This window comes from Danio rerio, chromosome 16 (genome assembly GCF_049306965.1).
Source record: "Danio rerio strain Tuebingen ecotype United States chromosome 16, GRCz12tu, whole genome shotgun sequence".
NCBI lineage: Eukaryota > Metazoa > Chordata > Actinopteri > Cypriniformes > Danionidae > Danio > Danio rerio.
Genome location: NC_133191.1, coordinates 17628890 through 17642403, shown reverse-complemented (window position 1 = coordinate 17642403; position 13514 = coordinate 17628890). Strand labels below are relative to the sequence as shown.

Below are 13514 nucleotides of genomic sequence, written 5' to 3'. Positions count from 1 at the left end.
GTGAACATCGCTTTTTTGAATTTACCGATAAAGTCGTTCCGGAAATTTTCCGGATATTTGCCGGTATCACTGTGTGAAAGGGGCTAATGAGCTGTGGAGACCCAGAGCCTGGAGCTTCACCACCAGCTTGGCAGGCACTATGGTGTTGAATGCTGAACTGTAGTCCACAAACAGCATTCTCACAAACGTGTTTTTGTTTTCAAGGTGAGACAGAGCAGTGTGCAAGGTGAAAGCAATTGCATCATCAGTGGAGCGATTATTCCTGTATGCAAATTGCAGAGGATCAGTGTGAGCGGGCAGAACAGGGCAGATGTGCTTTTTAATCAGCTTCTCAAAGCACTTGCTGAAGATGGGTGTCAGAGCAATCAGTCATTTAAGCATGTGGTTTTAGCTGATTTTGGCATGGGCACAATAGTAGTTGTCTTAAAGCATGTGGGAACCACAGACTGAGAGAGCGAGAGGGTAAAGATGTCACACTATTGATGATTATGGTCAGAAATGTTGGACCATTATTGCCTTTCTAGCTTATAAGTAGAGCATACAAACTAGCCAGCCAGTAATGTGTCAATTGTTGAGTGGGCTAAATAAAAAAAGAACAACCCATGTTCTGTAGTCATTAGTATTTAGCTTTAAGAGGTAAAACTGTCCGAGATACACAAAAGCAAGTGATGCATCAAAGTTGGATTAAAAAAAACTTGAATGGTTATAAAAATCTTTATAATCATTAAAATTAAAAAATAAATAAAAAATAAGTTTATTTGGACTAAAAAAGTTTGTCAGTTTGAGGTGCGTGTGCAGTGAGCAGAGGTGCTTCAGCCTTATGGAGTTTGTTTTTTTTTTTTCCTGTAGTTCAATGGTGCATCTAACCTGTCTTTAGTACTGTTCAATTTGAATAATGTTTTTTTGCCACTAATTTTGTGATTTCTGCATTTTTTTTTGTGTATGCATGTTTTTAATGTTGTGATATAGGTCTTAATATTCCTTTTTATTACATTTTGTAAACCTTAATGCAATTGTGTTATCTTTCAGGCTTACCCGATGCGCTCCTGCCCGCGAGGACTGGCCCTGGTGCTGAGTAATGTGAGGTTCGACTCAGCAAACACTGATTTGGACATTCGAAGGGGAGGAGAGGTGGATGAGGAGACGCTAAGGAGACTTTTCACAGAGCTGGACTTTAAAGTCAGTCTGCACAGAGATCTAACAGCAGAGGTGAGTTAGACATGAATCATGATGCAGTGTGCCCTTTAAAGCATGCTATATATATATATATTTTTTTTTACATGAGTTTACATGCATGATTTTAGGCAATGCGCAGGTGCCTAGAGCAGTTTGCCCAGCAGCAGGAGCATGCAGCATATGACTGTGCTGTTGTGTGTTTACTGTCTCATGGTGTTGAGGGATCTGTTTACGGCACTGATGGACAGCTGCTGGAGGTAAAAAGCTAATTTATAGTTAAACACAAAGTGAGGCATTTATCTATAAGTTTCTTTTAGATGCATTTGTATTTACCTTGATACATCTCTCTATCTTTCAGTTGGACTGGGTGTTTGAGGTTTTTGATAATGCCCGCTGCCCCTTGCTCCAGAATAAGCCAAAGATGTTTTTTATTCAGGCCTGTCGTGGAGGTGAGAGTATCAGTTATAAACCTTTTGAATGTATTTTTACTACAATCGTTTGAATACACTTGCCTGAATGTTGCTATTGTTACTCAAATTTAAAGTTAAATTTTTTTATTGAAATATTTCCATTAATAATTTTAAAAGAAATGTTGTTTATCAAAATGCGTATAATACATATTCACTTTTCAGAATGTTGCTTTCGATATTAAAATAAAATAACCTGAAGTACTAAAATTACTAAAAGTAAAATAAAGTAAACTTAATGAAAAGATGATTAAGTAGTGGCAAAACCATGTAAAAAGCTACAAACTTTAGCTAAAAATAAAATGAAATGTAATTTAAAAAATCTATATATTTCAATATGAATAATGAAAATCTATAAACAATAAAAAATCATGATAGCAGGGGGATTGAGGTAAAGTTGGTCTTAAATTAATATATTTAGACTTTCTCTTTAATAATACAATTTCAGAAAGCTATTCTTTGCTAAAATCTAAATAGTGAAATCATATTAGCAGCTAATGACTATCAAAGCACAACATTGTTCACAGTCAAAAAAATATGGTGTTTTTAAGTTTTCAGACCGAATATTCAAAATACTTGTATACGATATAGGGACCATGTCACAAGTTGTCACTGAACGAATGTCCTTTTTTTCTCCTGAAGTAAAAGTACCCTTTTTTTTGGGGGTAATTAAATTTTTTTAAACAATAATATAGATAATATTTAAACAATAATAATAATATATGTATATGAAGATGCTCTATTTGAGGACAACTTTCCCTGTCACATAATAAAAAATAAATAAATATCAAGGTGTATTCCCGTTGTAAAGAAACAAATTACAAATACTCAAATTACTGAAATAACTTGATGAGTTTTTCTCAAAAATTATAATTTACTAAGTAGATTTATAAATGTGTACTTTTTCTTGAGTACATTTTAGTGCTGTATCAGTACTTTTATTCTACTACTTTCCTTCAACCTGCAGTCACTACTTTTTTCTTGTCTATGGGGATTAGAAAAATCTGTCCTGTGAAGGTACATCGCATCATAATGAGCTACCTCAAGACGTTGCATTTATAAATGCAGCAACTGACTGAAAGCATTAAAAGTGTCCAAGAAGATTTCCCGAATTTTTACACGCATTGACCCAGAGACTGTTTGTCAGATGCATGTCACTGATGAGAAGATGATGGATGTTTATTCAGGGTGTCCGCAGGGTTGTAAAAGGTAGTAAATAAAATTAGTGAAAATTAAAGCCATTAAAAAGTAATAAACGTCATCTGACAAGGTATAAAATTTTCGAGCCCAGTTTTTTTAATATAAATTTTCAATTTGTGTCAAGTTCTGGCCTTTATTCTAAATTTTGAGTGGATTTATTCATATGTTGAGAATAGGACCTTAGCGCTCTCATGTGAGGTGGTGTTCACGCGTGTGCTGAAAGAAATCCTGTCTTGCTGCCAACCATATAGGCAATCTCGCCTCGACAGCGAGCGACATATCTGAAGAGTGGTGGGAGTGAGTTGCTCGCGATATACATGAAGAGCTGGGAGACATGCGGTGGAGAGGGGTGTGTATGACTTATTTAATGACCAGGTGGGAGACGCGCGATTTTCGGGAGATTATCATTCATTTGCGGGCATCCTGGAGTCAGGATGCATTTGCGGGATACTCCTGCAACTCAACTTCGGGAGACTTAGGATGTCTTAAACTTTACTAAGTTTAAACTGAATCTGCGGCTCTTAACAAAGAGCGGTAATGCGCCGGTGGTCATCGCGACAATCCTGCTCTGCCCCGGTCGGCTGACTCGCCTGCTTGTTTCCCACAAACACAGAAAACTGTAAATGAGAATTTAAGATGACACAAACCAAAAACCAAAACTTTTAAAGAGTGATAGAAGTGAGACTATTCTTACTTTTGTCCATTCTTTTTTTGAGGTGTAAATTATTTTTCTATTTAATTATTGTTGACTGCTTTGCAGCTTTGAGCCTTGAATGATTTATTATAGTCTTTCATTTGTTTTGTAGCAGAAATATTATTTATTAATTTGATACGCATATAAAAACAATAATGCAAAATAAACATTTCTTACTGCAATGCTTCACTTTTGTTTGGTGCAAACCATAAATTAATTTTTTTATAAAGTAATTAGTCAGACTTTTTATAGCAGATAATTCACATTCAAGCACATTTAAGGCAGCATAATAATGAGAAATGTAATTCCTTGTTAGTATTTTTGTCGTTGTCATCATCATCATCATCATTAATATTTGATAATCATTAGACCTTTGTTTTGGAATTATTGCACAAATATTAGTTAGTCATCACAGAGTTAGTTAGATAGTTGTTTCTGGTTTTTGTTAATGCTAATTAATGTTGTTTTCAAATGCAGTAAATTCCTTAATATACAATTTGCAGTGGTGCTCACTGCTCATAAATTTTAGGTGGGTGGTCCTACATTTTCTTTATATACCCTGTTATTGTATGATGACTGAAATGGCCTTAAACACTCAGCAGACACAAGACGTCAACATGATGTCAGATTGACATCGTACCCCAACGTCGTGGGAACATTGCATTATGTTTAGAAATGAAAATCGGGTTGACGTCAGAACTCAATGTCACGCCATTGTCAGTGTCCAACCTACAACCAACCAAATATCAACGTCTAATGATGTTACATCTTGTCGTTGTGTGGACGTTACCACTACAACGTCTATCAGACGTTGGATTTTGGTTGCCATACCTGATGAATAAATAAATATTATCAGTATTTGACATATGACGTTGGTTTAAGATGTTGGCTCGTCATTGGATTTTGGTCACTTTCTAACAACCTAAAATCGACCAAATATCAATGCCATTTGACCAATGTTGAAACAATGTTGTCTCTAGACGCTGGTTAAACATTGAATTTTGGTCACCTGACATCACAACCTAAATCTAACCTAATATTAACTTCTTATGACATTGTGTGCCTGCTGGGCAATAACTCGATGCACTACAGAATGTTACGTTTACACACACATGTACAAATTACATGTAAATGCATCAGCTTTTTACAGCGTAATACTCACTACTCTTGAGTACTTGAAACGACTACTTTTTACTCCTACTTTGAGTAATATTTACAACAGATACTTTTACTCTTCTTGCACTGCATTTTTAGGCAAGTAATGGTACTTTTACTTGAGTAGGATTTTCAGTACTCTTTCCATCACTGACTCAAAACGGTCAAGGCCTAGCATCTTTGCTTGTTGTTATTTCCTCATAATAATAATAAAATTAAAAAGTTATAATCAATTACAATACAAATTACATTGAACTCCAAACAAACTCTCATCTTCACCAGCTGTGGGAAAAAGCCATTATAATGACACAGCCTATTCATGCCAGAGTCCTGCGGAAAAAAAAAAGTGATTGACAGGTGGTCATTTGTGTGGAACTATATTTATTTATGGTTTGGTTATGGGTAAAGCAAAGACTATGTGGGTCAGGTCCTGAATACGGTAGGCTACAATTAATTAATTAGTTGTGAATTAATTGATATTTAACAATGACCTCCATCCCCTGCCTACTACGACGGTTTCACATTAGACATCGTATGATGCCAAAATGGTCAACATCACCCAACCCTAATAGATACTGTAGGTATATTCTGCCACCTACTATGGAAGGCTGTTTGCTTCCACATGGCTTTTTTTTTAAATGAATGTCATAGAAAATGTCTAGATCCCTGAATTTGCAAAATATACAGCATTTCAGAAAAAATGCAAGATTCGTAAAATTTTGCGCTCTTTGCTTGATTTTGCGATAAATGTTTTGAATAATATTTTGTACTGTACCATCTGGAACAATAAAAAATTATATATTGTTGTTTCCTTACCTAAACTCTGAGCAGCCACAATGTGCTGCCGCAGGTCCTCAGTGAGCTCCTTTGTCGTAGCCATGACTTCTCACAAACCAACAGCAGAGATCTGTTTTTCACTTGAGTTCATTAAAACAGCTGTTCTTAATGTATCAGGGTGTTTCAGATGCCTTAGAATAGCTTCCTATTCCTATAGCTAACTATTTCAAATGGCATAGAACTTTACATTTTCCCTTAGACTGTAATAGTTTGCAATTGGTATGTTTAATTTTATACATGCCACTTTTTTTTCAAAGGTAAATACAAATTGAGAAATATATACGTTTTCCACAAGGTCTACAATAATGCTTCTTAAAACTTACTGGTGGAATAAAAGTAACTTTAAGTCAGGACTTACCAATTGAAAAACAATATATAATAATATAATATATGGTTTTGGTTATTGTACACTTTGTATTTTAATTTAACAATGAAATAAAGAAATTAAAAAAAACAAAAGCTTGAATGGAGTTAAAACAGTTAAGCAAACAAGTTTTTGTTCATGTTTCAGAGGAGATGGATAATGGCGTGGACCAGTTGGATGGCCAGGAACGGACACAGTCTCCTGGCTGTGAACAGAGGGATGCTGGGAGAGAGGGAGAGAGAGACAACAGAGAGAAAAAGGAGGAGAAAGAGAGAGAGAGACTGAGAGTCAAACTGCCTCAAAGATCCGATATGATATGTGGCTTTGCAACCCTCAAAGGTTTCAGTGTGTACACGTTGTATATTAATCATAGGAAATTTATTATCATTCATCATGTTGCTTCTTAAGACCTCAGATTGGTGATGTGTTGGGTTTTGTGTTTCAGGCACTGCTGCAATGAGAAATACCAAGAAAGGATCCTGGTTCATTCAGGAATTAAACACTGCCATCAGACAGAGAGCCAATAATACTCACTTGTCAGACATACTTGTGCAGGTTAAACATTTTGGTTATTTTCATTAATATCAGTTATTAATTAGTTGAAATAAGTAAACATCTAAGCTAGAGTAAACATCTTCTGTGGTGTCAAAAAGTGTTTGCCCCCTTACTGATGTCTTTTTTAATATTTGTCACACTTAATTGTTTCAGATCATCAAACAAATGTAAATATTAGTCAAATATAATCCTGTGTAAAAAAAGTGTTTCCCCTTTAAACCCTAATAACTGGTTAGGCTACTCTTACCAGCAGCAACTTCAGTCAAGCATGTTTGACAACTTGCATTGAGTTTATTACAACTCCCTAGATGATTTTTTTTACCCAAGCATCTTTGCAGAATTGTTAATTCAGCCACATTGAAGGGTTTTCGAGCATGAACTGACTTTTTCAGGTCATGCCACAGCATCTCAAGAGTCAGGTCAGGACTTTGACTAGGCTATGCAAACCATTTTGCCCAATCTCTTTCTTTAAGTGTAGTCATCAACACTCACCTTAACTGAGGCAAGTGAGGCATGCAGTTATTTGGATGTTGTTGTGGGGTCTTTAGTGACCTCTTGAATAAGATGTTGCTGTGCTCTTTGGGTCGCCTGGCCACACCTGGAAAGGATCTTCACTGTTCTTTGTTTTTTTTCAGTTTGTAGATAATACTCTTAATGTGGTTCATTGCAGTCCCGAAGCTTTAGAAATGGCTTTATAACTTTTTCACACTGGTAGATTTTCTTTCACATTTGTTTGAATTCCTTTGTATCTCTGCATGATGTCTAGCATTTGAGGATCTTTTGGTCTACAATCCCAAATCAGGAAAAGTTGGTAAATGCAGTTAAAAAAAAGTAGTGATTTATGCAGTTAAAAAAAAAGTAGTGATTTAACATTTACTTTGACTTATATTTCAGTGTAGACAATATGAACACAAAATATTTCATATTAGTCTGGTAAACTTATTTTCATTTGTAAATATATCTCCTTTCCTGTCATTTCCTGTCATTCTGCAACATATTCCAAAATAAGTTTGTAATAGGATCAATTTAGAGCTAGTAATCATGTAAATTGGTTGTTGTTATGAAACAGGTGACGTCAACAGGTGATTGTAAGTATGATTTGGTACAAAAGCAAGTAAAACCAAGGAAGATCTAGTCCTTTAGGAGCAAAGATGGGCCAAGGATTGCCAGTTTGCCAACAAATACATGAGAAACTGATTGAAATGTTTAAAAGCAATTTTCCTCAAAGAAAGATGAGAAGATATTTGGATATTTCACCTTCCACAGTGCATAACATACATAACATATTTAAAAGTTTAAAGGAATCTGGAGGAATCTCAGGGCTTAAAAGACAAAAGCGGAAGCCTGACCTGAACAACAGTAATCTCTGATCCCTCAGGTGACACTGCATCAAGAATTGTCATTCATCTATAAAAAATATCACCACATGTGCTCAGAAACGCTTTGACAAACCTTTGTCATGTGCCACAATATGTAGTTACATCCTCAAATGTCAGATAAAACTGTATTGTGCCAAAAGGAAGCCCTATGTTAACAGTGTCCAGAAGTGCTGTGGACTTCTCTAGTCTTACAGGCATCTGGTATGGACCATTTTACTGTGGAAACGTGTACTATGGTCAGATGAATCAGTATTCCAGATATTTCTTGGAAGTAAAGGAGGCTGTGTGCTTAGGAAAAAAGAAGAAAATGATCATCCAGACTATTACCAGCAACAAGCCTAAAAGCCAGGGTCTGTCATGGTATGGGGTTGTAAACAGAGATTTTGGAGCACAATATGTTGCAAAAGAATGGGACAAATTACATCTGAAACACCTCATCGCTTCATCAGTCCCTAAATATCTTTTAAGGGTTGTGTATAGAAATGACAACATTTCAAGTGGTAAATGCTTTACTGTTATAACTTTTTTGGAGTGTGTTGCAAGAACCAAAATGGGAATAGAATACATGTTTATTTTGAAAAACACATTAAATAATATTTGTTGCATTGTCTGCTATAAAAATGCAAGTCGAAGTAAATTTAGAAATCACTTCTTTCTTTTTTTATTTGTGTTTTCCATACTAGGGATGTACCGATGTCATTTATTTTTGACCAATCCGATCCCAAAACCAATATTCTGAGTATTGACCAATACTCCTCATACTGTGCCATTTTTAATTTTTTTTAATTAACATAGTAGTTCATATAATTCTGGTGATAAATTTAAACAATAAAACTTCTTTAGTAAAAATAACTGACCTATAGGCCTACTGTATATGACAGACGGCACAATCTAACTAAAAACAGGATGCTTGCTATAAACTGTAGGCTACATTATTTGAGCATTCGATATGTCATTAATATGATCTGTTGTGGTTAGCTTATGTTTCCTTTTTAATATTACGATTTTTCTTTGAAATCTGTAATAGGCTACCACTAATGACACCAATTGATGATAAAATCCGCAAAGCCTGATATTTTCCTGCAGGTTTGAAGCAGACTAAACCTAACCGTCTGAGGCCAGTTTACTTGATAAACATTCCCTTGCCTAAACTCGCCGTGAGTGATATGGAGAAACTGATAGCATGTCTGAAAAAAATATTTTTTGTCTGACAAATTAACCTTTTAAAAACTAATCTCGTTTGGTTTAATTTGTTAGTTATTTTAATGTATCTTTGATGGTCAGTTATCTACAAAATAAACAAGAATATTTGAGGTGAAGTTCAAAACAGGGGGCGCTTATACAGTATTCTTCAGTGCTGGTCTGCTAAATAAAATAATAATATACATCTGTCCAATGTACTATTGTGCCTTTTCTCATTTAAAGTTTCAGGTAGGCCTACTTTGTGTGTGAAGAGCTGGTAATAACCCTCTCTACTTCAGTGTTGTGAATGCAATTTGCTGGTCTAAGAGATTTAAAACTAGCAATGATCTCCATGTTGCAGGTCAAAATTAACCCATTTAAGGCAAAACTAATTGCATTTCTCCACCAATTACTTATATTATCAGGAAAAATTGGAGAAATTTTTCATGTTGTCGTAGGGAAGCACTGAAGTAAACAAGAAACTAACGACTTTAATATTTATCTGTGCTTCACATTGAGCTATAGAATGGCTTCAAAACATTTAGGATATAGTAGGCCAGCTTGACAACTTTCTAGTGCCTTATGATAGGCTACCCTAGTGGCTTTTGTTGGCTAATAAATTACACAGAACACACGCAAGATTGGATTTGGATCAGAACCGGCTGGCCGATACCCGATTCAGCAAAAATAAGCGTATCAAACCGATATCAGATTCCAGTAATGGGATCGGTGCATCCCTATTTCGTACTTTCCCAACTTTTTCTGATTTGGGGTTCCCTTTTACTTTGTCAAAAAAGTAAAAGTATTAAAGTGGTTTCCTGATTGCGAACAGGTCTGGCAGTAATCAGGCTTAGTTGTGGCTATAGAAATTAAAGAAATTGAAACCTTTTTTTTCATACAGGACTTTGGATTTTATTTTCCTTTAATGATAAAAATCTTTATAAAAAACTGCATGATGTGTGTTTACTTGTGTAATATTTGACTAATATTTAAAGTTGTTTGATGATCTGAAACATTAAAGTGTGACAAACATTAAATAAGAATGAGGGGAAAATAGAGAAATCAGTAAGGGGGCAAACCTCTTTTCACACCACTTATGATGTGCTTCATTCAATATAACTGTGCATCTGATGTTGTGATATTTTATGTGTATAATGCTTGTGTTTGAAAAACTCAACAGCAGAATCTCAATATTCCTCATTATACAATAATGTGCAAAAATACTAAATAGTTAATTGGGGGTGGGATGTTTAATAAACTGACAAAAATGAAAAGCTATGAAAAACAAGATCAGTGCTTTACAGCAATTATAATGAAGTTGTTTTAAAAGACTTAACATGGATTTGGTATTCGTTGTGGATCTCTGTAGGTGAATGGGCAAATTAAAAGCAGAGAGGGATATGCACCTGGATCAGCCCATCATCGCTGTAAAGAGATGTCAGAGTTCACCAGTTCCCTCTGCAAAGACCTCTACCTCTTCCCTAAGTACTACCCCAGCAACTAAACACACACTCTTAGAACTCACTGCCCTCATGATCAGCACACACGTGCATATCTGTTACCTGCCATAAGCTGCGTACACTCTTTCTCATTCCCCAGTACAGTGATGGTTTCTTTAGATTTTTTGGATTTGCCAAGATATATCACTTTTACATTAAGTCTGGGAGTGCGCTAGGCAAATATATTTTATTTTACTCTCTATGTCCTGCCTTGCTCTTTTGAATGAAATTTAAAAAGAGTGAAATGGAAGTTAAGGCATAAATGTGAAAAAAAAAAAATGCCATGATTTATAAATAGAGACTGAGGTTTAAATAAGCCACAGTATGTTTTTTTATTTTACAACTGTATAAAATTTGGCAGATATATTTTTTCATGAATCCTGCATATTTTTATCAGACTTTTTTTTATTTGTTCTTTTCTTTATCTGTACTTCTTGATTTATAATTGTAAAGTCATTTTAAAGTAAAAAAAAAAATCAAGGGTACATTCAGACCAACTTTGACACACATCACAAACACACAGATACATGCGAAGATATGCATACTAGTATTGTGCCAGTTCTACTCTAAACCTTTTCATACCATTTCACTGGATTTAAACAGATTTGCTCTTTGCATGATGCAATGCAACATTAAATCATCATCAGTACATTACATTATTTGTTCCTGTAGGTTCTGGGGTATGAAATTCACTGTTTCTCTCCAGTTGTTCTGTTTGCACAATGGCAGCTGTTTCTGAACTTGAAAATTGCTCACTGGCTCACAGTAAATATATTATTACTATATCCATCTTTGAACCATTAATATGATGCATATCAATATATTTGATCTTGCCACAAAATATTAGTTTAATTTCAAAATTCCAGATTTCAAATGGTGCGTTTGTTTTTTACTATATATTTTTTATAAGCACTATATGTGGGGTATTGTCAAAAAGCATGTATTCTCAAAATGTGTTTTATAATTATGCATGTAATTATGCAGCATGATTTTGTCTCCTTCAATGTTTTTTTTCTACTTCAAACATTCTAAAAATCGATAAACGAACATTAAAGAAAAAGTATTATAGTCTTTTTTAAAAAAAAAAAAGCCTGGAGGTGGCGGTAAAGAGCTTTTGCACTTCATCAGCACAACTTGTATTATATAGACATTCCAATATTTAGACAGTCTTCCCGATCTGCACTTCTTAACATTTTTCCTCATAGGAATGTACACTGTAAATTTAAGCAAGCCATTTTCTATGTATTCGAGAAACACTCTTCTACGTTTCACACTTGTCCACTTTAGCATAATTTCTCTCTCATATATATATATATATATATATATATATATATATATATATATATATATATATATATATATAAACAGTTGCTTTCAAGAAACTGTTGTTTTCCTAGTTAAAATGTTTCTTTGACTTGGGAGATCAATATGGGCATAAATTCATTTTAAGCAAATACTAAAATTATAAATGGGCTGGGGTAGATTAATGAACTGCTATTAAAAACTAAAACTGCTTTTGGTGTTCAAGAAACAAAGTGTTGTTTTAAATAAAAAGTGGCAATAGTGTATACAGTTGAAGTCAGAATTATTAGCCCTCCGTTTATGTTTTTCCCCAATTTCTGTTTAACGGAAAGAAGATTTTTTTAACACGTTTCTAAACAATAGTTTTAATAACTCATTTCTAGTAACTGATTTATTTTATCTTTGCCATGATGAAAGTAAATAATATTTGACTAGATATTTTTCAAGACACTTCTATAGTTTAAAGTGACATTTAAAGCCTTGACTAGTTTAATTATGTTAACTAGGCAGGTTAGAGTAATTAGGCAAGTTTTTGTTTAACAATGGCTTTTTCTGTTGACTATCGAAAAAATATAGCTTAAAGGGGCTAATCATTTTGACCTTAAATGTTTTTTTTTTGTTGTTGTTTTATTAACTGCTTTTATTCTAGCTCTGCTTTATACCAGAATAAAAAAAATATTATTAGACATAATGTTAAAAGTTCTTTGCTTGCTAAACATAATTTGGGAAATATTTAAAAGATTTTTTTTTTTTAATTCAAAGGGGGGCTAATGATTCTGACTTCAGCTGTGTCAAGTTTGCTTTTAAACCTGTTTTTGTAGGTAATCAATGCATTCCTCTGTTTGTGTTCACCTAGTTTGGAATGTTTGTTTAATAGTAATGGTTAAAGTGTTGTGACACCTACAGTGAGCCCTACATGTGTTTGTTATTGTAACAAATATGTACAAGTTTTTAGTTTTCCTATGAAAGGGTTAATATCCAAAATAGATGTCTATTTAAGACTCTTCCAGTAATACTAGGCATTCATTGTGCCAGATTAGTACCTAGTACACTTGATATTGAATGGTTTTATTCACTGTCTGTTGTAACCTCTACTAATCTATGAAGGGTGCTTAAATCAACTATATAGGGAAACTATGATTTTTGTATTTTTGTAATGCCAAAGCTGCCATGAAATAAAGAAAGTTTCAGTGACTTGTGCGTTTCCTGTCTTTTGTTGTTTTCAATGATTAATGTAGCAGTTTTTTGTATGTTTGAATAACACTGGACATTGTGTGATTTATTTTAATTAAATGTTTAAGTGTCATGGCCATGTGAATGTTTTGTTTGAGTATTGAGTTTTTGGTATTCAATGTCTCTTACTCCCACTCGTTCTGTTTTTCAGAGTTGTCCTCAGCTTCCGTGGTGATTAATTTTTATCTGTGTGCTCAGGTTACTCTTTCCTGCTGCAGCTGCAGGAACGATTGTACCGATCCCAAAACACCTACCCAGCCAACGTTAACTTGACCCTATGTTGCTAAGCCTAAATGGTATCTAATGTGTGGAGGATTAGATTAATTACATTATTATTTTTAAGTTGTCTACATAGACAACATTTTTCCATGTACAGATAAAGTCAGAATTATTAGCCCCCTTTGAATTTTTTCCCTTTTTTTAAATAGTTCCCCAATGATATTTAACAGAGCTAGGAAATTAACAGTATGT

General features: G+C 34.2%; 1 protein-coding gene across 5 annotated transcripts in view; it reads left to right on the top strand.

Moving 5' to 3' along the window:
• Nucleotides 1-13004, top strand: part of casp2 (caspase 2, apoptosis-related cysteine peptidase) — a 29398-nt gene extending 16394 nt beyond the window's left edge. For 2 of the 5 annotated variants that reach the window (XM_009292176.5, XM_068213910.2), the window contains exons 6-11: nt 1030-1209; nt 1305-1433; nt 1535-1625; nt 6041-6232; nt 6339-6448; nt 10379-13004. In XM_009292176.5, the coding sequence (XP_009290451.1) occupies nt 1030-1209; nt 1305-1433; nt 1535-1625; nt 6041-6232; nt 6339-6448; nt 10379-10513 (837 nt within the window). In that variant the 3' untranslated portion in view covers nt 10514-13004. Of the gene's footprint in view, nt 1-1029; nt 1210-1304; nt 1434-1534; nt 1626-6040; nt 6239-6338; nt 6449-10378 lie in introns of all 5 variants that reach the window. The other 3 variants (XM_005157919.6, XM_017351324.4, NM_001042695.1) reach the window with 2 other exon arrangements.
• The last annotated feature ends 510 nt before the right edge of the window (nt 13005-13514 follow it).